At 42.1% G+C, this 24,858-nt stretch overlaps 1 protein-coding gene across 1 annotated transcript; it reads left to right on the top strand.

Moving 5' to 3' along the window:
• Window positions 1-22: 22 nt before the first annotated feature.
• Window positions 23-12,112, top strand: lmln (leishmanolysin-like (metallopeptidase M8 family)). The gene is made up of 16 exons (XM_063498343.1): window positions 23-434; window positions 1,422-1,525; window positions 1,652-1,682; window positions 2,111-2,193; window positions 3,006-3,123; window positions 3,475-3,653; window positions 3,846-3,951; window positions 4,311-4,405; window positions 4,485-4,602; window positions 4,918-5,025; window positions 5,115-5,302; window positions 5,548-5,680; window positions 5,877-6,036; window positions 7,137-7,267; window positions 7,609-7,819; window positions 8,105-12,112. The coding sequence occupies exons 1-16, from the start codon at window positions 297-299 to the stop codon at window positions 8,203-8,205; spliced, it is 2,004 nt and encodes a 667-aa protein (XP_063354413.1). The 5' UTR covers window positions 23-296; the 3' UTR covers window positions 8,206-12,112.
• The last annotated feature ends 12,746 nt before the right edge of the window (window positions 12,113-24,858 follow it).

The following is a 24,858-nucleotide window of genomic DNA, read 5'->3' as shown; positions in this document are numbered from 1 at the left end:
ATCTTCGGAGTGCACCCTCAGCTGACATAAGCTACAAACCAGGACCGCCGCAGCTGTCAGGCGTATATTTATCCCCTCACCGGCCGGCGTTACTGCTTTTACTGCTCTTTTCACTTCGGATATAACTTATTTGAATTTGTTCGCTTGTTTTTCATTTATTTTTTGCGGGATGTTAACATGTTTTGATTCACCGTGCAAGCGATGAACGAAACGAAAGTAGAAGGGACCGGACCGACACCGGCGAAGGTTCTGTTGACTTCGGGCTGCCAAGCCCCTTTTGTCGGGCAGGTTGGAGGATGGAGCTGAGGTTAAGCCGGGATGGCAAGCCGTCCGTGTCCTGGTTCCTCCTCAGCCCTGCCCTTTTCTTCTCCTTTCTGGCCGTGCTAGTGAGCTGTCACGGATCCTGCAAACACCGAGTCCCTTCTCCCAACGAGGTGAGCCTCGGCTGTCTCTGCCACAGCTTAGCTAAGCTAGAGCTGTAACAGCAGAGGCTAAGCTAGCACGTTAGCTGCGTCGGCTATTTAAGATGGTATTAAATATTATATAGTGTAATAAGACTTTATTGCCTCGTCACGTGGAAAATGAATAGTTGACAATCCCCAGCACGATGTGAAGGACGTGTTTTTGTGATAAATACAACGCAAGCATGTTGTTCAGTTGGTTCCTCACTAAGACTTGATGTGCAGTTTGATAGCAAGCTTACAGGCTAACAGTGATGCCACTGTGGTATACAAAGCTTTTACTGTGTTCACTGTACAGCTTCTGTCATGCACATTCAGACTATGAAAGCAGCTTTCAGATCACATGCCACTGCCTATAAATCAGTTTCAGCTGTTCAGCTTCAGCCTGTTCCCCTTTAAACAGCCAAAATAACATCTGGCTAGATTAATTATTTCTTAATTTATTAATTCAAAATACAGCTGCACTCTGTATCCCAAACATTGTATTCACAGAAGACAGGTATTTTTAACTAAATGTACACAAAACTCATTCACAGTAAAATGGACAGATTACTTTTTTAATAACTAACTAAAAGGCGAGTTTGTGACTTTCAGTTTTTAGCCATTAAATAAATAAACAGAAAAGCTTATTGGACGTCGTTTGTAAGGTGGAGCACTTTACCTATTCTGAAGGTATTTCCAGAATCCTTAAAGACTCTGATCACCAGTATCAAATATAATACTTGCTTCTGATTGAGAGGAAGTTGAACTCTGTTTTGAGCATTTCAGTTTCTCAGTAATCACAAACACATTTTTGTACTGCAATTTCTACTCTTGATAGTTGGCATATGTTCCAATACTATACCAATAATAGTTTTGTAAAAAACTCAACACATCAAATATTATTAGTAGTATTGGTTGATTTAGTTCTCCTCTTATAAATTGCAATTCTCATTCTCGTTTTCTGCTATCCTGTTTCAGATTGTCCACCATGTTTACTTGAAGCCTGAGCGTTTGACTAAGAGAAGCTCTCCAGAAGACCTTCAGCTGAAAATAAAGATCATCTATGACAGCAGCGTTGACCAGTAAGTGCTACAGCAACTCAAAGGATTAAAAAACAAAACAAAAAGCCAAACAGAACAACTGTCACCATTTTTCTAGCATCCATATGCCAGGTTTGTGTGTGTAACAAGTATGCTCTCCATCCACAGACTTACTGCAGACAAAAGGAGACTTGTGAAGGTGAGGACACACCTGAGCACTTTATACAATAAATGTTTTGTAATAGTTAAAGTCTAACTATAACCTTGTAAAATAACACATCTCAACCACAGAGAAATTGGTATAAATAAAAGTGGAACTTAAGAGTCAACTTGTTGTGGTTTTCCCGATTTTTAATTTTAAGCAGTAAATACGGTTTTCTGTTAAATCTTACATTCAAAGTCCAGTATCCACAAGAACTGCAACGTGAGGACATCATCAGTGGTTTTAACATTCAGCTGTGGCTTCTGCTGTTGGTTTTGGTTCTCAGCTGTGAGGCTCAAGTGCAGCACTCGTGAAAAACATTAGCAGTAGTTGAGGTGATGTCGGATTGGGCTTTGTCAGTATTGTTGGCTGTGATCAGAGGTGTAACAGATTGAAAGTGTGTTACTCCATGTGTCCCTCTCTAGGATAAGCTCTTTCCTCAGGCCATCGCTTACCTGCAGAGGGCTTTCAGTGTCAGGCGCAGAGTGGGGCCCGTACTGCTCAGCAGGTATGTAGTCCCTGCCATCGCTATTTGAACTACACCTGTGCACTAATTTTCAGTTCAGTAATCTAAAAGAAAGTCTAAAACAATAGAGTCTAGAGTAATTTAGATTTTTAAATATGTTCCACATACTGCTATAAGAGGTTTTAAGGTCTTTTATTTAAGTAAAAGCATTAATATCAAAGTATGTGTGCATATGTATTTTTATTTTTATTTTTTTTTAAAAAGAATGAAACTACAATGACATCACCTAGTGGTTTTGGGATTCTGCCGTTTGAAGACATAACGTTAGCATTTTGTTGCTTGCCATGTTGATTCTTTGGCTCTGTGATCAAATTTGGATCAGAGTGCAAAGTGCTAAGCAGTCAGCTAACAAACACTTGGTCAGAAACCTGCATCCACAAGTTGTGCGGGTGCAATGGGCAAACACGGATAGCTGACAACTGGTGGTAAGTGACAGATCAATAAATACTACAGGGTCACTCACCAAAAACTGTAGCACAAACCTCTTTAATTGGGCTGTTTCATGGATTAAGTCGTGTTATTTGTCTGATGATTTGAAGAAGAGTCACCAAACACACCAAGACCAGTTGACTGAGGCCTAGCAGGTGTCAATTAGCTCCAGCTCCAGTGTAAGCACTCCTATAAATCAAAGCACCCCCTTAGTAAAATCCAGATGAGTAAATTAATCAAGTGCTGTGTGTTTATGTTATGTTATACTATTTAATTGCCAGAAAGTTGTTTAAATGTTTGTTTCTCTTGGATTTCAGGGAACCACATCTGTGGTTATATTTCATTAACTGTTTCTGTTATCTCAGACAATGTGCAACCAACCAGTACATGAGGAAAAGAGATGACCCTCATCGCTACTGCCAGGACGCCTGTGCAAACGTCACACGATGTGGGCCCGTCATTGTACCACAGCACCACCTGCAGGTCAGAGCGTGCATAGATAGATTACTGATCACACACATGACAAGGACTCTAGCCTTGCTAGCAGCTGTTTTCTGTTTTCATTTGGAACATATGAAGTGTTAATTCATTGCTAATTAACATTAAAGTATTGACCAAGCATGCATTGCCCAAAATGTATATAATATTACTGCTGTAGTTGAATTCTACAGGTAACACATAACCAGCCAGTGCTGTTGACCATTTTCCCCATGATATTAAAAAATTCTGACCAACTTTTAACCCACAGTGTTTTTATGTTATGTGAACACTGTTGTCTGTCCTCACTGGTCCAGTGTGCTCTCTGCTCACTCCAATGTCGTGTTTCTCTTCTAGCAATGCAAGGTGTGCAGTGAGTCTGGAAAGTCATGTGGCCCTACAGGGTCCCCAGATGGGCCTGGAGTCGAAGGGTCCGATTTTGTGCTGTACGTCAGCGGCGTCACCACAGAACGCTGTGGGCAGGAGAACATAGTGGCCTATGCTGCTTACTGCCAGCTGGAGGCGGAGCTGGATAGGTGGGAGGATAAAAACCTTACTTAGTGTTAATTTAAAAAAATAAAGAAACTAAAAATACAATCCAGCCTTTAAATAAAGTCTCATTTTTTTGCTTTATAAGCAATGAACTGTCATCTCGGTTCCAGAAATAAATCAAACTGTCAGAATATCACAGTATAAACTAATGTTAGTCGGGGTGTTTTTCCTTTTAGACCTATAGCAGGCTACGCCAACCTGTGCCCTGCTATGATCTCCTCTCAGCCTCAGGAGTTTGAAGGGATGCTCTCCACAGTCAAACATGAAATCATCCACGCTCTGGTCAGTACCACTTGTCACTGCTGTTGAGCTTCCCGTGAAGCATTAGGTTCACACAGATTGCTCAAAAGACATTTTTGAACCATATTTTCGTAGGCAGATTTTTTAACATTTGAATACATTTGGAGATGCTTTACTGTTGACCAACAACAGTTTGCCAAAGCTGAACTGAAAGCTGAAAATTGATGTGGGTTTATTTTTACCTCACGTGAGCATATTAATAAAAAATGCAAGATTTTGCCTAGAAGATGTGCTGCTATAAATACTAATACTGTAATTGGGTGCTAAATAGACTCTTTGTTGAGTAATTTGTGCATGTGTGAAATCTGTCACTGACTGGAGTTTCTCCTTACGTCCTCTAGGGGTTTTCAGCCGGTCTGTTTGCCTTCTACCACGATGATGAGGGCAAACCTCTAACTCCTCGCTTCGCAAGCGGCCTGCCCGCATTCAACGAGAGGTGATTACACTTTATGTAATGGTCATCTATGATTTCTAGTGTTCAAGCTCTAACTTCTAATCCTAAACCTGTGCATCAGTCTGGGTCTGTACCAGTGGAGCGATGCCGTTATCAGAAGAGTCACCAGACTGTGGGACATCAGAGGAGGCGTGATGGTCCGACACCAAGTACATGTCCTTGTCACTCCTCGTGTTGTGGTAAGAAGCTTCAATATTAAGAAAACTGGTTAGTTTCGTAACTCTTCTTCTGTTTATGTGAGTCTAGAAAAGGATGATATGCTGTCATTTTGCACCTCTTAGCTGTAGTTTTGACTGTGCTTATAAAAACGATTGTTTTACAAAGATTTGTATACGATTCAGCACCGGGAGGTGTTGAAGGAATTTAATATAAAGGTCTGATTAGAAAGAGTGGACAAAATTGAACCTATGAGATTGTTATTGGAGGCCAGTTTAGGTGTTATAGTTGATGTCAAGTAATAACTAATTAGTATGCGTCTTCCTTTCTGTTTCCAGGAGGAGGCGAGGAGACATTTTAATTGCCCCATCCTGGAGGGGATGGAGCTGGAGAACCAAGGAGGGATAGGAACCGAACTAAACCATTGGGAAAAGAGACTCTTAGAGGTCAGCACACGTTTTCTTGTGGCTTTTTGGTAGAAAGCAGTTTGGGCTTCTCAATTGTGTTCATCCATTTTTTTTTTCATTCATCCCAGAATGAGGCAATGACGGGCTCCCACACTCAGAACCGAGTGTTTTCTCGGCTGACGCTGGCCATCATGGAGGACAGCGGCTGGTACCGCGCCAACTACAGCCTGGCTCAGAGGCTGGACTGGGGCCGGGGTCTCGGCTGTGACTTTGTCATGAAGAGTTGCAAATTCTGGATGGACAAGCAGAGACAGAGGTCACAGAAACACAGTGTCAAACAAAGTTGAAGTTTTTTTTTTTTTTTGCTGTTTTTTTTCCCTCATGATCACAAAGATCATGCTTTTAGTTTGAAGCTGGCACCAGTGGTTGAAAAAATGACCAATTTTAACACACTGAAAGAGTGGCATATTTATATGTTACAGATAAATTCTGTACTGTACCAGGTACCCACAGTAATGCCATATCTAACCAGCAGCATTTATCATGTACTTGTTGTTGCAGAAGACATGCTGTGACTCCGTACTGTGACACAGTGCGTGCCTCTCCTCTGCAGCTCACCTGCAGACAGGATCAGTTGGCTGTGGCTGTGTGCAACTTGCAAAAATACCCACAAGAACTGCCACTTAAGTACCAGGTATGCAAGCCCCCCACCACTACCAATATTTATATGTTTGTGAGTGTTCTGCTGAAACTAGTGGATGTGTTATTTTTTTATAGAAAATGCCTGACAAGGTTATTTATAGCTACCGCACAGTGCTGTATGTGCATGTTAGAGTAAGATCTGCTGTGGTCAGTGAGTGTGCTGTGGGTAACTATATGTGCTGTGTCAGTATTTCGAGCGGATCCCTGACGTGGCTGCTGATCAGCTGTCGTTCTTTGGGGGTGCTGTGGAGATCGCTGACTACTGTCCCTTTAGTCAGGAGTTCAGCTGGCACCTCAGTGGAGAATACCAGAGAAACTCCTACTGCAGAGTGTCTGAGAACCAGCCAGGTACTGCTTATACTGCTGTTTCTACTGCTGCCTTTAGTCTAGTGCTGTTTTAAATCAAACTCTGTGAACAGCTGTAGTACAGGGAGGGAGGTGAGAATAGTTTCCTAATGATGATTAAAAAATAAAACAAAAACACATCACAAGTCTTCATTTAAATGACAAAATAACACCTGCTGCAAATCAGGCCCCAAAAAAGAGAAAGACCTCATTTATTTAGATTTTGAGTTTTTAAAATTCAAATAATAAAGACATAGAATTTACACAAAGCATAAAACCGAAGTTCAACTTTGAACTTTGACCACTGTTTTCAGTGGCCAGATTAGACAGACTCTGCATGGTGCTCATTTTTAAGTAATTTTATTTTTATTATAATTTTTAATAATTTTTTAATAATTTGTTAAAACAAAAAAGAGCTTGACAGAGAAGTAGCTCATCACCGTTTAGCATAAATCCATAAGAACACATGTCTGTTCAGTTTCATTGTCAGGAACGTGGAACTTATTCTGTCACAGGTGTGACTGAGAGCTCATCAGTAAAGACAGCGATCCCCACCCTTTTTTGCTTCACGGACCGGTTTAATGTCAGAAAATATTTTCACAGACCGGCCTTTAAGGTGTTGCGGATAATTACAACAAAATAAAATGATACGACCAACACAAAAACTCTGGTATTTTGTAAATATAATAATAAACGCAAATTCACTGTGTAATTGTGTTACTTTGTTAGCAGCGTCCTCCTGAAATGCGCCAACAACATGGAGAGTAACATCCTCCTCTCTGCCACTTAATGCTCTCTGGTCGCTATGGTAATGCGTAAATATTTCTTTCAAAATAAGATGCACAACTATAACATGGAAAATGACCCAGGGAAACCGAATTAACGATAAAAACCCTGAAAACCATAAATTTCACACCTGAGCCTCAAGTCTCGTGCTCCAGTACTAAACGACTTACAGACCAGGACCGGCCCGGGGGTTGGGGACCGCTGAGTAAAGACATTTGGAGGAATTCTTGTATAAAATCTGTTTTTATCTGCTGTTGTTGATGCTGTTTCTATGAAATATGTGAGCTTTCTATCTGTGGTGTTGTCTGTTTGTTCAGACTGGTGGAGGAATTATGGAGCAGAGCAGTATGGACCAGACTCTGTGTGTCTGTACCAGAAATCAGCCTTTGTGATGGAGCAGTGCACTCGGAAGATGACGTACCCTGACTGGGGCTCCGGATGCTACAAGGTGCTGACATGTACATATACTTATTTATGTTTCTGTGAATTTTTAAGATCCCCTTTACAGCTTTTTCCATAGCTGTCCTCAGTGGAGAAGGTGACATCTATAGGTTGAGACTGCTACCTTATAGAAATCTGTAGATTTCACCTTTATTTATGTATGACAAACAGATTAATAGTTCGGGTTAAATAAATTAAATCCCACATATTTTTGTCCCAAACTGCTTTGGTGGGCACTCAAAAGGTTTTATACAAAGGGGAAAAAAATCCCTAATAAACTTAGAGAAATGAGAGGAAAGTGCATGTCGCTGTGTGTTTTGGGTCTGTCTCACACTCTCTGTGCTGCAGGTGTCGTGCTCAGCTCAGGGCCTCACGGTGTTCGTTCAGGATCGTTCCTTCCTCTGTGTCCGTAAAGGTCAGCTGCTGAGCATCAGCGTACGCGTTAACGAGTGGGTTTACAACGGTGTCCTCATCTGCCCCGCCTGCACAGACTTCTGTGATGACTGCCCCCTACCCTACCATCTCCCACCCATCAACACCTCCAGGAGCAACCCAATTGGTCAGTCAGTGGACCAGCTGATTTAAATGCTTCTCTTCCCGTCCCATGGTGAAGCTGTCTGCCTTTTTGATTTCAACTGATGGTTGAATGAAGTTGTTTAACAAGTAAAGAAATGGGAAAAGATATAAATGAGAACAAAGTAAAGAAATTGGTGAGGAAAGCACTGAAAGGGAAAGATAAAACTTAAGATGTGTGTATAATTAAATACTCAATGTGTGTAGAATATAATACTGTTATGTAAAACAAACATGATTTGATAGATGTTATTTTCTGTCTTTATTTTAGATCCATGCTCCAGTTCTCCAGGTTTGGCCACCACTCTGTGGCTCCTGCTGCTCAACCTGCTTCCTCTAGTGGCTGGACTGCTGCTCTGCCACTGCAGCTGATAAAACACACACACACACACCTAACACACCAAGGTAGCTGAGCAGTCCTCTATACCATAGTCACTTGAGGACTTGGACTGCAGATGTTTTTCCTCTTTGTTTTATTCATTACCTCCTCCTTCCTTTCCTCCCCACTTCCGTTCCTTTCTTTGCCATTCCTCAGCCTATTTTCTCCTTTTGTTCTGTGACTGCATCCTCACGCATCTCTCAGCACAGTCAGGTATCCTTTTGCTGAAGGTCCATTCAGTTGTCCGTCACCGGGTTTACATGCACTTAAGTAATCAGGTTATAGCCAGCTTTCATTTGAACAAGATTTATCTGACTGACACACACAGCCAAAACTCTGTCAGTTATCAACATGGAAAGCAGCTATGTGGCAGCTAATACTGTTATTTGTGGACGACTTATTGGCAAAAAGAACAAGTTGGATCGACAGGGACCATTTTTATGGCAGAGCAATGGAACATGAAAAATAAGCAGTGTAATTTTTCCTTTTCAGTGGGGCAGGGATTACTCACATTACATATACTCAGAATGCACTAATACCACTTTTTTTTATTATCAAGACCATGATACATATATGTACTTACAATGCACCTATTGTTATTGTTGTTATTATTATTATTATTATTATTATTATTATTAACAACAACAAACTCTTCAAAACAAAAGTCTAGCATGATAGAAATAAGTTTTTGTATGTAAAAATAGTGAATAAAATGCCAAATATTTGCAGATTTTAGCATCTTGTATTCAAAGATCTGCTTATTTGTCATGTTGTCACACACAGGGTTTAGTGCAAAACGAGACATTTGATCAGTATGTTTTATATACTAATTGATTAATGAACAGTGATTTAAGATTATTTTAGGATTAAGGATTAGTTAGTAAGTTATTTTATAATGAATCATTTATGTGATTTGAAATAAAATTTGTCAGCCCTTTTATAGTAATTGACCAGTTGTTACTACAGCTAGCTTTTCAGATGGTGAGCTGACATATCCAAAGTTGTAAGAGTGTATATTGTTTTGTGTACACTTTAAATTGTATTCACAGATATTTTTAAGGACGTCATTGAATGTTTAAGTAACCAGGTTACTGTATATATGTTTAATATGTTATCTGATTTCTGCTGGAACCAGGTTGCTTGCAGTGATTTGGTTACTTAAGTGCATGAAAATGGTTAATTCACTTCAGCATGTAGAGTATCTGCAGCATCATTACTCCCTAAAAAACACATTTTAGTTCTGGACACTTGTTTATTTTCAATTTTTTGTTCTTTTTTACTGTGAGCAGTGGAAGCCTGATAGATTCACTCTGGTTTCTGCCTAAATTTCACAACTTTACTTCAGCTTTGGGATCATCGTACTTCGTCAGATTCTTACAGATTTTCTTACAGTGTAGTGATGGAAGCGGGACGTCTGTATTTTTTAGCTGATCTCTTCAAACTAATTTCAAGATTGTGACAAACTGACTGTCGATCGACAATACCACAATGGTGCAAACTACCTGCAAACTTCTTCCTCTTAACTGAAACAACATGAGGCTCTGTGCAGTTTGCTGACCTCTGGTGGCAGCAGAAGGTAACTGTTCAAAGTTTTTTTTAAGCTTACAGGATCTTTTATGCTGAAAACTCTTTCTGTAAATATAAATATGAGACCGGACAGGAATATGGTGGAAGGACTTCCCCTGCCACCTCCTGACAGGTCACTTGAGCTTAAATTCATTACCTCATTTTCTTCTAAGAGTCATTTTATCCTTATTTAAGATATGTAGCTGTTCAGATGTAGGTATGGATCTTTGTTGGAGTACAGATTGATAATGTTGATGATTGTTGCTCTCTACATGACGAGCTCAAGCGTTTGCAGTCAAGGCCTTTGCTTTTTGCAAGTAGAAGTTTTGCTGATGACGATGCTATACATTCACTTTACTAGAATTATTTTCCAAACTCACAAATGTATAGGAATTTATTTGTTGTAAAAGGCAAATGAATTATCTGTTTTTTTTTTTTGTTTGTTTTTGATAGTCAGTCAACTCAGATTAACATCTTAACTCAGATTGTCAAGCCTGCTGCTGCTGCAGCCATTTAGAGCTAATAGAGAGGTTGGAGATTAAATGGTGGAAGGTCTTTACTGAGAAGTAATATCTAAAAAAAATGTTTCCCACAGGTTTCATTTCATTGTGTGTCCTCAGCAGGGCCAAAACCCAGCAACGTTTCCGCAAATGAGTCCACTGACATTTCAAAAGCACAAAGCTCTCAAATTTCCTTCTGAGTTCAAAACCAAGACTGGATTTGTCCTCGTTCCATTGGTCTTAAAATTACGTGACTGCTTATTTCTGTTAATTATTGGCCAAAAATTACAAGCCAAATGGCCTGTTTACAGTTCCCGGCTTAGGTGGTGATGCAATGAGCTAAACTAAGATGGAACTGGCAGGAATCCAGTGGTGCTTAATATCATAAAGCCTGTTATGGAAACACTTTTACTGTTTAAATACAGATTATAATGTTTGGCTCTTTGTTTCTGTAATGACGGGCACTCTTTCTCTCAGCAGTTCATACATTTGTTGGATTAGCGATTGTTTTCAGTTTATGGCCCAGAGTGAGAAGGGCTCCTACATTTGTGGTTCATTTAAACTCTTTTGCATGAGCCAATTGAGAACAGCCTCTGAAGCCACAATGGCAATGCTTTAGGATAAAAGTGCGAGTTTCTGTTTGTTTGTTTTTTGTGGTGGAGAGTGAATGAATGTCTGAAATAATGATACGCTCCTTTTTTTCCAATGAATCTGCAATGTTTTGCTCTTATTTATGCAAAAGCAAACAAAGACATAAAATTATCAACAAACTTATTATTAGCAAATTTTCGATTACCTTAAAAAGGATGTTGAGACACAATTCTACCAGTTCAGTGAGGAGACAAGAACAATAAAGACGCACAAAAATGACCTTCCATAGAAAACAAAAACATATAAAATCACCACACAGAGATGCAAAATAAGCACATGAGCATGCTAAATGTCTCCAATAGTGGCAAAGTGACCATGAAAGCCCTGAAAATGTTTTGAAATGAGATGCAAAATTAAAATTGCAAAGAAACTGTGTGACTTGCACATAAATTTAAGTTAGTAGCGTGGGTACAAAATAAAAAAGAAAAAATTCACCACTTAAAGAAAATATAATCTAACATTAAACAACTTGGTTTAGTGATTGATGTTAATAATCTGGCTCATTTCCCCGACTAATGGAGCTCATTACATTCATTTTAAGACTGACTTTGCATTTCTGTGTTTGCACTAAACGAACTGGCCTTAATGTGAGGGGGTGTCTCTGTTTGAAAGCTGATGCCAGGAGAGGTTTTATTATTATCTGAAGCCCACAAATGACGTTTGCCACCAGGTCGGTCATGCATGTGTGTCTGTGTTGTGTAAGAAATGTTTTAATTGATAACTTTGACAGTAATGTGTCCGGGAACATGATTTATATGATGTAAGTGTTTCGAGTCATGCACTGTAGAGTCTGTGTCGTTGGTGTTAGTCCTGTGCAGACCTGACCTCAGTTCACTTTGATCATGTTAAAAGTGAATTTCAGCTAAAACTGACTGAACTGTAAGAGTTTGTGCTTTGCTTTTGCTTTTTTGTAATTACTGTTCAATGTGATGACTGAACTTGCACTAAGTTGAGGGGGGAAGAAAAAAATCAGATCCCGCGTCAGTGTTGGTGAAACACGCAGAAATGTGATGCTTCTGTGTTTCCAGTTAATTTTATGCAGTGATGAGGCTGTTGAGAAAACAGCCGATCCTTTCAGTGAGACACTTTGCGTTACTAAAATGATCTTTGTTATATTTATTTTATTTTTTAGGAAAAGGGCTGCTTTGTAAGACAAATCAAGACTTTTGTCTTCTCAGAATAAAAATTGTCTGTATCCCTGAAGACGTCTGTGTCTGTCATGCTTAATAAAATTACATTTATTCATTATATTAAATCAAACAACAGAAAGTTTAATGCTCCTAAAAGTTTGGAACTGAAACTGATATGTAAAATCAACCAGTGTCTCCACCTGGCCACAGAATTAAACAGGATTGTAGATTACTGGAAAATTATTTTTGACAGAGAAGGAATTAAGGCTATAGTGGGAATATCAAACACTAAGTTTAAAAAAACAAACCTCTTATTTGGTATAACTTGTTCTGGCTGATCTCACATGGTGATGAAATCCTTTAAAAGTTGCACCCAAAAGGTTTTTTTTTCCACAGAATAATCAGAGAACAGATCAAACTAATGGTTGTTTCTGTTCCTCTCCATCAGAAACATTAAACTGGTGCAGCTGGTTGGTTTTCATATGAAATGACCCATCTATCGCCTGGATATTCTACTGTAAAATGTGACAGATTTGAACTCTGATGAACCCAACTGCTATCTGTCACTCAGTTTATTAATAAAACTCACGTAGCCGGTCATTGGACTGAAAGTTTATTGAACACTAAAATTACCATGCTTTACAATGCAGGAAGAGAAATATCAATGTAAAATATGCTGTACAGATTTTTACAGTCATTCACCAAGAGAACTTGAATGGCCTCACCTCCCACTCCTTTAAGGTATTATGTGTGTTCTGTCTTAAATCGTATATCACTGAGTAATATTATGCTGTACGTCTCTGACTAAAGTTAAATGCCATTAAAAACCAGATCTCCAAGATTTTCAGTACAAGAATTAAAAATAAAAGGTCTATTTGGTCCGCGTGTTATCCAAGTATTTAAACCCACCAATTCATTCTCTAAATAATTCTGTTGGCTCAGGTTGGAATTAAGAGAGACAGATTAGAGCAGCTAGATGAATGCTTACTGGCTAGTGGGTAGTTTGCTTGGTACATTGGATCCACAACTGTCCAAATGTACGTGTTTGGTTAAAAACTGTATCAGTTCAGTATTTGTATGCCGTTTCCAACAACATAGAAATAATTCCCTGCAAATTAGATTGAAAAAAATATCTTATGAGCTATAAAACATGTTTGTTCAAGTGAGAAATCCCTGAAAGTTAGTGAAATTTAAAATAATAAAATAGTAATAATTTAGCCTAGCGAAATTTTAATTTGTGTCTGCACCTACAGACTCAAGATAGGAAGGCAGACTTCCATCAAATATGAATTCTGCAAACATTAATCTCCTGCTAAAACCAGGCAAAGACCCTGTATATCCCTCAAGCTATCGTCCAATATCCCTTATAAATGTAGACCTCAAAATAATCTGCAAAGCTCTCTCGAAGAGACTAGAGAAAATAATCCCCCTCTTAATTCATCCTGACCAAACTGGTTTCATAAAAGGTAGGCACTCATCAACAAATACACGTAGATTACTTAATTTGATAGACTACTCATACAGTAAAAACCTTGAAACTACTATATTTTCTTTAGATGCAGAAAAAGCGTTTGACAGAGTTAACTGAAAATTTCTATTTGCAACTTTACACAAATTTGGTTTTGGATCTTCTTTCATCAACTGGTTAAAAATATTATATAATTCCCCAACAGCTTGTGTCAGAACAAATGAGGGGTCACTTGCCCCTCCCTTCCTTCCCTCCCCATCTCCAGCTGCCTCCCTCTTCCCGCTCCACCACAATCACCCACACATGCAGGGCCTTGGGGTAGGGGTGTGTCACCAGGGTGCAGAGGAGGCATCCCCCTCCTCTGTCCCCTTCTGGCTGCCTGTGCCTCAATTTTATCCCATGACTTAGACATTCACATTACTCACACTCTCATTACACATACATATAGGATCTTGGGGGTGGGCACGCTACACGGAATCCAAATTACCATCAGGGTGTACAACCTCACCCCTGGCGTCGTTGCCCACCTCTCAATTTTAAATACACGTAGACATTGAGGGCTAGCAGGAGGGGCTATGCGCCTACCTGCTGCTCTGGCAGGTAGCTCCATGCCCTCCTGGGCTTTAAATGCACCTTAGAACACACATACATCAACACTACATATGAGCGGGCGGAGGGAGGTTTGGAGTCTTCTCACACCCCCGGTCTCTGCGGCCTGCTGGAGCGGGGGGGCTAGGAGGAGGAGTTGGCCGTCCGACTGGGGTCTGAAATGTGGGGCCTCCCTGCTGCTGCGGAGTCGGGGCGGTCTGCTTCTCTCCACCGCAGGGAAAAGGGTAACACCACCTGGGTCTGGGTGCAGTTTCCCCCTCCAGGGGCAAGGGTACCTAGACCCGGTTCTTAGAGTACGCTTGGGGAGTGTGATTGTGTGTACAGTGTCTCTTTATGTCTGTCTCCACGTTGGTTGAGTGTGGAGTAATTGCAATTGAGAGCATGAGGGTGGGAGTGGATGTTTGTATCTGTGTGTGCCTGTATGTCTGTGTCTATATGTCAGGTTGGGTATCAGACGCCACCTCTCTGGGGACATCTCAGGTCCTCCAAGGTTTGGAGGCCTATCTCCCCCCCACCACTTCCCCTGCCGGTGGCGGACGCCCCCAGACATCGGTGCGTTGGTGGTTCTTTGTGTCCGGGGGTGGGCGTCCAGGTACACACCGGCTCACTCCTTGGCGGCTGCTTATCGGGGCCTGGAGCCTGGGGCTCGCTCGGGCCACTTCGGAGGTGGGGTGCCCTCGGCCTCTCGGCCCGGGGCTCGGTCACTCTGGCGCAGCCGGCTGCCGGCGGAGCCCACAGGCACGTCACTGCAACCCCCCCTGGCCTCTGCTCCGCGGCTGCTGAGTGACCCCTCATCTGGGACTCTCCTCAGCTCTTTCTGGGACAGTGGCGCGGCTGCCCCTCTGTTGGTCTTCCTTGGTCTCTTGTGTTCTGGGGGCCTCTGGATGTCTGGAGTTTTGATCTCCTCCGCACCTGCTTCATGCCCTGGAGGACGGGGCAGTGGCCCCCCACACCCTCTAGCAGATCATTACATGAAGGAACCTTTTAAAAAAAATCAAGCGCGTCCATGTCCACAGGTGTACACACGGGTGATCACACACACAAACTACACCCTTTTTGGCTCCTACCTCAAAGCACACTGTGCGCTGTCAATCTTACACAACAATGTTTAACATTTAATATTTACTGCCATATTCCCATATATCATTGTGATGCTGTTTATTCTATTACTCTTGTTTTCTTCTGCTTGTTTTCTTTTTTCTTTCTCAACAGGTGATCCAGGTGGTCAATATGTATTTTTTTTTGTCTGCTTATTCTGTTGGTTTTTGTTTTTTTGCCCTTTTTCCCCGTCCTTCTTCCCAGCTGTTTTTCTTTCCCTCTTTCTTTCTCCCCTTTCTTTCCTCCAGTAAAGTCTGTCCCGCATACAACAAGTAAAAATAAAATAAACAATTAAAGGTAAAAAAAAAAAAAAAAAAGATAGGAAGGTTCATACCCATGTTTTATCATCTGGTTGACTTCACTAAAGAAGCGAAAATGCGAGGGAAGGCGATAACTGGATAAAATGTCATCCTCTTTCTCCTCAGCTGAATCTACTGAACTGAAGTCAGAGCTCTAACACACGAAAATGTGCAGAAACATGTTCATTTTTTCCTGATTTCATCACAATTACTTATTGTTAGCAGATTAAACATGCGACCCTACTACCTACAGACAGCTAACAATGAGCTGGCTAAAACACAGCAGCAATAAGCTAATACTATATTAGCTAATGTTAGACTCAAGTGTCCTAAAAATCACATTTTCCCTCTGATAAACAATTTGATTACATTCTCACATTGTATGAGAGTTTATTCGCTAAGAGTCTGAATTTAACAAAGTTAGCTCCACTTCAAAGTGTCACTAACAAGGGCAGCGCTTATTGACAGAAAAGTTCAGGATATCTTGAACAACACCGCAATATCATTGTCAGACAGAAATGAGCTTCAGTGACTCATCGACTCATATTGGACTCAGCCACAAAGTTTTGCATTTTCCTCCATAGATGTCGATACATATTGCTACTGCTGAGCTAAACAGCGGACTGACAGCACACACTCACTACAGATGAATGGAAGCCACCTTAGTTGGGATTGTGTATTTGAACTGGGAGGGGTACGAAAACAGAACTCTGTTGAATGCAGTCTGCTATGTACTGACATCTAGTGTTGAGATTTTGCACACTGTAACTTTAATCTTGATTAATATTCACAATAACAATATTAATTGAACATTTTGAAGTCTGTATGTGTTTCATAGTGTCTAACTGTCCTGGTACATTTAAACCTAACAGTTACTACATGATGGAAACACGTCATGTTATCTCTTTTAATAAAGGTTGTGTATGTATACACAGGTCATGCTGATTATTGAACAAAAAACACAAAGATCAGATGTTAATCAGATTTATTTGCTCTCTCTCCTCCTTAAACATGTTTTTAATGTTAGTTATAATTCAGAATTGGTGACTGAAACAAGTATGACACATAAAAACATCAGGAAATAAAGACACAATAGATATAACCTCAGTAAATGAAATTGGTGTACACCAGGCCAAAGCAATGGTTTTGACTGGAACAGTGTTAACCCCCTGGGTTTAATGTCATTAATCAAATAAAATTTTAAATAAATAATTTATTAAATGTTTGAACTGAAATGAATGGGCATTTAATTAATTATTTAAATCTTTATTTAGTTCACTAATTCCAATTTTAAATAACTGACACATTTAATTATTTAATGGTGTATTTAATTCATTTTGTCACTCCTGGCCCCCTAATATTAATATTAGTTGTAAATAAGAAAACACACGAAGACAAAGAAGTACCCCAAATTGGATTAAAGTCATATTTCACCAATATCTTTTTCTTGGGACCCAGTTTTTACAGTTTTTGTCAGTCGCTTTGGTGCTTTTCTCACATCACTATTAACATTTGCACAGCAGTTAGTGTATTTCCCAAAACAATTGGTGCAAACTGCAAAGCCTAGTGGATAACCTGCAAAAGCAGGTCACTTGCTCAAAATCGATAATCCATTCCTCAAAAGCAAGTATTCATGTCAATGAAATTTCCAGTGTCATCAAAATGAGAAGTCTTGACACCATCTTGATGAACAAGATAATCAAATGGCTTTGTCATGTTTTCATTATGACAGTGTACAGTATTCTCTCAGTGTCTTCCAATGCAAAAAAAGGTCAGAACTCGGTGACACTACCTGAAAATGCTCAACACAGCACTATACACTTTTTGCACAGCCATGTACAGTAAAATCTACAGTAAAGTTAGACATTCCTGTAGTTATGGAAGTAAGTGAGTACAAGACACTGAATACGTATGTTTCACATTTTTACTGTGTAGGATGTTTGTAATTCTACAACATTGTGCAAAAGAAAAATACCTTAGAGTCACTTATTTACAGTTTTTCTCAGTCGCTTTGGTGCGTTTCTCAGGACACCATCAACATTTGCACAGCAGTTAGTGCATTTCCCAAAACAATTAGTGCAAACTGCAAAACCTAGTGGATAGCCTGCAAAAGCACGTCACATGCACAGAATTGATTATCCATACCGCAAAAGCCATGTCAATGAAACTGCCAGTGCCATCAAAATGAAAAGTCTTGACACCATCTGTATGAACAAGATAGTCAAATGGCATTGTCATGTTTCCACTATGACAGTTTATAATTTCAGTGTTTCCCATTGCAAAAACAATTGGTGACACCTGAAAATGCTGACGACAGCACTATGGCCTACCTGTACAGCCATCTGAAATGTGCAGTGAAGTCACTGTAGATGTTATGGGAGTCTTGGGAGTAACTGAGACACTGAATACGTACGTTTCACATTTCCATTGTGTTGAAGTGTTTGTAATCCTACAGAATTGTGCAAAAGAAAAATATGCTACAGTCACTTGTTCACTGTAGAATACATGTAAACATAAAATCACCCATTTGGTAGAGCTGTGCACTAATGTGAACAATAAACAGCACATGTAACAGTACAGTAAATCATTCTGGCACATCCAGACGTTCCTGTCTGTCTGGCCACATATTTTCATCTACATCACAACAGATGTTATCCCTCGCAATGCAGCGAGGAAAGTATCTCCTGGAGTGGCGAATCCATCCTCTGCAGGACCCTGCTGTGATGTCGTCACATGCTGCATCCATGGCTGCTAGCAGGGCCATTTGCTCATGTGGATGCCGGTCATAAACTTTCCACCTCCAGGCAGAGAAAAACTCCTCTATTGGATTAAGGAATGGGGAATATGGAGGGAGATATTCAACCAGAATTCTGTCATGTGCTGCAAACCACTCTCTGACCTGATGGGAGTGGTGAAAACGGACATTATCCCAGACAACAACATACTTGCTGAGTTGGCCTCCACCTCTCTCATTCTCAGGGACTAGGTCCCTGTAAAGAGTGTCTAAAAATGTCAGATGTTGGGTATTGTATGGACCAAGAAGGGGGATATGGGTGAGGACGCCGTTGTCAGAGATGGCTGCACACATGGTAGTATTCCCTCCGCGCTGACCAGGGACTTCAGTGGTTGCCCTCTGTCCAATGCGATTTCTTCCACGCCTTCTGCCTTTGGCCAGATTGAAACCTGCCTCATCAACATATATGAATGTGTGCAGTGTTTCCCTGGCTTCCAGCTCCAGTACACGCTTTAGAGAGAGACAGAAATGCAATGTCACAATATGCCTGTGTACAGTAACAAACAGTAATGCATGCATTTGGTAAAACACATTGTAGAGTATGTGCTGTGGAATTGCAAGTGTACTGCATGAAACTACGAAGTACTGTAAAACAGTTTGCAGTGCAGAACATAGAAGACCAGCTTTACCTGCACATACTGGTGACGGATCTCCTTCACCCAGTCACTGTTTCGTTCAAATGGCACTTTATACAATTGCTTCATGTGGATTTCATTCTTCTTGAGTACTCTGTTAATTGTTGAAATTGAAACAGATTCAATATTGCCAAATACCGTGTAGTTCTCTATGACAGCGCTTTGTATTTCTCTCAGCTTTATTGCATTGTTTGCAATGACCATTGCACAAATGGCTTCTTCTTGCTGTGGGGTAAAAAGGGGCCCTCTTCCGCCTCCGCGAGGTTGTCTGACAATCCTATGTGGTGCAGAGTGGACTTTTTGTGAATTTGCAAATACAGTACAGTAACATGTGATGTGTCTGAGATGGCACAGTACAGTACAGTGAATTACTGTTTGCATACCTGTTTTCCCTACGGAATGTTTGAATGATTGAACTGACAGTAGTTCTTCCAATATTGGGTTGCACCCTTCGACCAGCCTCCTCCATGGTGAGGCCGTGATTGACAACATGGTCCACAATTGTAGCCCTTATTTCATTAGGAATCCGCCTATATCTGCCTCTTCTCCCTCTTCCCCTTCCCCTTCCTCCCCGCATCCTCACCCCTCTTCCACGGTGCTGACCTTCCATTTTGTGTCACAGAAGTGTAGAAATGGTACACACTAGCTCCTGCGCAGTTTATATATGCTTGCCAATTGGGGATTCACAGGATTCATCCATAATTGACAGTGAACAAGTTGTTTGTCATTGGTTACAACTGAACTTTCACACGCCTCCTCATGAGTGACAGCTGTAATTCACCTGAGATCAATTGTTCAATTTCGGAGCCATTTCCAGGAAAAATGATACAGAAAGGTATAGGATTTGCTTGACAGATGGCCAATATTTGGCATGTGATAACTAGTTCAACAATTTTGTGTGTGATGACTCAAGCAATGGATGTATGACTATTAGTTTTATTGGGAACGACTATTCAGCATCCATAGGTATGATTACTTTTGACTGACATGACATAAGCAAATGGAAATGTCAGGAAGCAGCAGGGAAATGTATGGAAGCAACTGATTCATGTCCAAGATCATTTGCAGTTTGTTCAGAGAGGGGAGAAATTGCTACTATGATGTGCACAAATGACTGAGTGTTGTGGAGGTTGAACTAATAGTTATGAGAATTTCAATTCTGATCTGAGAAACGCACCAAAGCGACTGAGAAAAACTGTAAACACCTGAAACCTTTGACTCAGATATAATGTGTTGTGAGACACTTGTGGCTCCTTAGCCACTGTCTATGAATCACAGCATTAGGTAATGTCCATGACCCACATATTGGATTCCAACACACTGTTCATCTAAGACCTGAAGTCAGGATAGCTGTCATAATTTATTGACAGCTCCATTACATGTGTGTGTCACAGGTTGTCTCTAGAAACTCGACATAACCACAGTTATTGTATACCTTTTATGCATTCATCATTTGCTAGAAGGCATTGAAAGCTGAATAACCTGGCGCAAATTTGTTCACGTTTGCTAGCTCACAGTCCAATTTTGAGTGCGCATGCATTGGCACCATCTCCTTCCAGGTAACAAGGAAATTACGTCATTCACCTGATTGGCAGAGCTAAGCCAAAAAAAATTACTCTAAATTTCGCGTCATGGATAGCTTTTTTTTTCTCTCTAAAGAGTGATACATGTGCCAGAAATGACTGCCCCTGCTTCCTCCTCTGGATGCTTCTGAATTGAAGATTCACTTGTCCTCCTCCAAAAGGTCCAGCTGGTGGTACCAAAGGAGAAGGAGGGGAAGAGGGACTGTAAGAGAGTCATTATCAATAAAAGCTGAGCAGGAGCTAAGAGCATGAACTATGAGAGGCTGAAAACAGAGCAGGAACTATGAACTAGGAGACTCAGAGCTAAGAGGGAAGTGGCAAATAACATGAACTGTGAGGGGACACTGTGAAGGCTGGGTGTGGGAACTTGATGGGGGAAACTGTGGCAGGTCAAGGGCACTGTAACAGAAGGAGAGGAGAGTCAGGGGGTCCAGAAGCACAGAGAATCATTTGTCCAATTAATTAGCCATGATGCCTTACTTAGTTGCAGGTTGAGAGAAGTTGGAATTTTGGACTCCCCCAGACCTCTGTCTCACACCTTACCCTCCAAGCAGTAGTACAGGGAGGCAGACAGGTGAAACTTTTACTGATATATTTTTTAAACAAAGACAGCTATACACAGTGTTACTGACCTGTGAGTGCAGCTCTTCGCATTCCGGAATTTTGAACATTCCGGAACCTTGCAACATTCCGGAACGTTGGCGCATTCCGGAATTTTGAACATTCCGGAACCATGGCGCGTTCCGGAATTTTGAACATTCCGGAATTCCGAACATTCCGGAACCTTGCAACATTCCGGAACCTTGCAACGTTCCGGAACCTTGCAACATTCCGGAATCATGGCGCATTCCGGAATTCCGAACATTCCGGAACCATGGCGCATTCCGGAATTCCGAACATTCTGGAACCTTCCAACATTCCGGAACCATGGCGCATTCCGGAACCTTGCAACATTCCGGAACCATGGCGCATTCCGGAATTCCGAACATTCCGGAACCTTGCAACATTCCGGAATTCCGAACATTCCGGAACCTTGCAACATTCCGGAATCATGGCGCATTCCGGAATTCCGAACATTCCGGAACCATGGCGCATTCCGGAATTTTGAACATTCCGGAACCTTGCAACATTCCGGAACCATGGCACATTCCGGAATTCCGAACATTCCGGAACCTTGCAACATTCCGGAATTCCGAACATTCCGGAACCTTGCAACATTCCGGAATCATGGCGCATTCCGGAATTCCGAACATTCCGGAACCATGGCGCATTCCGGAATTTTGAACATTCCGGAACCTTGCAACATTCCGGAACCATGGCGCATTCCGGAACCTTGCAACATTCCGGAATGTTCAAAATTCCGGAACCATGGCGCTTTCCGGAATTCTGAACATTCCGGAACCTTGCAACATTCCGGAACGTTGGCGCATTCCGGAATTTTGAACATTCCGGAACCTTGCAACATTCCGGAACCATGGCGCATTCCAGAAATCCGAACATTCCGGAACCATGGCGTATTCCGGAATTCCTAACATTCCGGAACCTTGCAACATTTCGGAACGTTGGCGCATTCCGGAATTCCGAACATTCCGGAACCATGGCGCATTCCGGAATTCTGAACATTCCGGAACCATGGCGCATTCCGGAATTTTGAACATTCCGGAACCTTGCAACATTCCGGAACATTCCGGAACCATGGCGCATTCCGGAATTTTGAACATTCCGGAACCTTGCAACATTCCGGAACCATGGCGCATTCCGGAATTCCGAACATTCTGGAACCTTCCAACATTCCGGAATGCGCCATGGTTCCGGAATGTTGCAAGGTTCCGGAATGTTCAAAATTCCGGAATTCCGAACATTCCGGAACCATGGCGCATTCCGGAATTCTGAACATTCCGGAACCTTGCAACATTCCGGAACGTTGGCGCATTCCGGAATTTTGAACATTCCGGAACCTTGCAACATTCCGGAACCATGGCGCATTCCAGAAATCCGAACATTCCGGAACCATGGCGTATTCCGGAATTCCTAACATTCCGGAACCTTGCAACATTCCGGAACCATGGCGCATTCCGGAATTCCGAACATTCCGGAACCATGGCGCATTCCGGAATTTTGAACATTCCGGAATTCCGAACATTCCGGAAACTTGCAACATTCCGGAACATTGCAACATTCCGGAACCATGGCGCATTCCGGAATTCCGAACATTCCGGAACCATGAGGCATTCCGGAATTTTGAACATTCCGGAATTCCGAACATTCCGGAAACTTGCAACATTCCGGAACATTGCAACATTCCGGAACCATGGCGCATTCCGGAATTCCGAACATTCCGGAACCATGGCGCATTCCGGAATTTTGAACATTCCGGAACCTTGCAACATTCCGGAACCTTGCAACGTTCCGGAACCATGGCGCATTCCGGAATTTTGAACATTCCGGAACCTTGCAACATTCCGGAACCATGGCGCATTCCGGAACCATGGCGCATTCCAGAAATCCGAACATTCCGGAACCATGGCGTATTCCGGAATTCCTAACATTCCGGAACCTTGCAACATTTCGGAACGTTGGCGCATTCCGGAATTCCGAACATTCCGGAACAATGGCGCATTCCGGAATTCCGAACATTCCGGAACCTTGCAACATTCCGGAACCTTGCAACGTTCCGGAACCATGGCGCATTCCGGAATTTTGAACATTCCGGAACCTTGCAACATTCCGGAACCATGGCGCATTCCGGAATTCTGAACATTCCGGAACCATGGCGCATTCCGGAATTTTAAACATTCCGGAACCATGGCGCATTCCGGAATTTTGAACATTCCGGAATTCCGAACATTCCGGAACCTTGCAACATTCCGGAACCTTGCAACATTCCGGAACCATGGCGCATTCCGGAATTCCGAACATTCCGGAACCATGGCGCATTCCGGAACCTTGCAACATTCCGGAACCATGGCGCATTCCGGAATTTTGAACATTCCGGAACCTTGCAACATTGGAAGGTTCCAGAATGTTCGGAATTCCGGAATGCGCCATGGTTCCGGAATGTTGCAAGGTTCCGGAATGTTCAAAATTCCGGATTGCGCCAACGTTCCGGAATGTTGCAAGGTTCCGGAATGTTCAAAATTCCGGAATGCGCCATGGTTCCGGAATGTTCCGGAATGTTGCAAGGTTCCGGAATGTTCAAAATTCCGGAATGCGCCATGGTTCCGGAATGTTCGGAATTCCGGAATGCGCCATGGTTCCGGAATGTTGCAAGTTTCCGGAATGTTCGGAATTCCGGAATGTTCAAAATTCCGGAATGCGCCATGGTTCCGGAATGTTCGGAATTCCGGAATGCGCCATGGTTCCGGAATGTTGCAAGGTTCCGGAACCTTGCAACGTTCCGGAACCATGGCGCAATCCGGAATTTTGAACATTCCGGAACCTTGCAACATTCCGGAACGTTGGCGCATTCCGGAATTTTGAACATTCCGGAACCTTGCAACATTCCGGAACCATGGCGCATTCCGGAAATCCGAACATTCCGGAACCATGGCGTATTCCGGAATTCCTAACATTCCGGAACCTTGCAACATTTCGGAACGTTGGCGCATTCCGGAATTCCGAACATTCCGGAACCATGGCGCATTCCGGAATTCTGAACATTCCGGAACCATGGCGCATTCCGGAATTCCTAACATTCCGGAACCTTGCAACATTTCGGAACGTTGGCGCATTCCGGAATTCCGAACATTCCGGAACCATGGCGCATTCCGGAATTCTGAACATTCCGGAACCATGGCGCATTCCGGAATTTTAAACATTCCGGAACCATGGCGCATTCCGGAATTTTGAACATTCCGGAATTCCGAACATTCCGGAACCTTGCAACATTCCGGAACCTTGCAACATTCCGGAACCATGGCGCATTCCGGAATTCCGAACATTCCGGAACCATGGCGCATTCCGGAATTTTGAACATTCCGGAATTCCGAACATTCCGGAAACTTGCAACATTCCGGAACATTGCAACATTCCGGAACCATGGCGCATTCCGGAATTCCGAACATTCCGGAACCATGGCGCATTCCGGAATTTTGAACATTCCGGAACCTTGCAACATTCCGGAACATTCCGGAACCATGGCGCATTCCGGAATTTTGAACATTCCGGAACCTTGCAACATTCCGGAACGTTGGCGCAATCCGGAATTTTGAACATTCCGGAACCTTGCAACATTCCGGAACCATGGCGCATTCCGGAATTCCGAACATTCTGGAACCTTCCAACATTCCGGAACCATGGCGCATTCCGGAACC

Source organism: Pelmatolapia mariae, linkage group LG16_19, assembly GCF_036321145.2.
Source record: "Pelmatolapia mariae isolate MD_Pm_ZW linkage group LG16_19, Pm_UMD_F_2, whole genome shotgun sequence".
NCBI lineage: Eukaryota > Metazoa > Chordata > Actinopteri > Cichliformes > Cichlidae > Pelmatolapia > Pelmatolapia mariae.
Note: the sequence above shows the minus strand (reverse complement) of the source record. Positions and strands in the feature narration are given on the sequence as shown.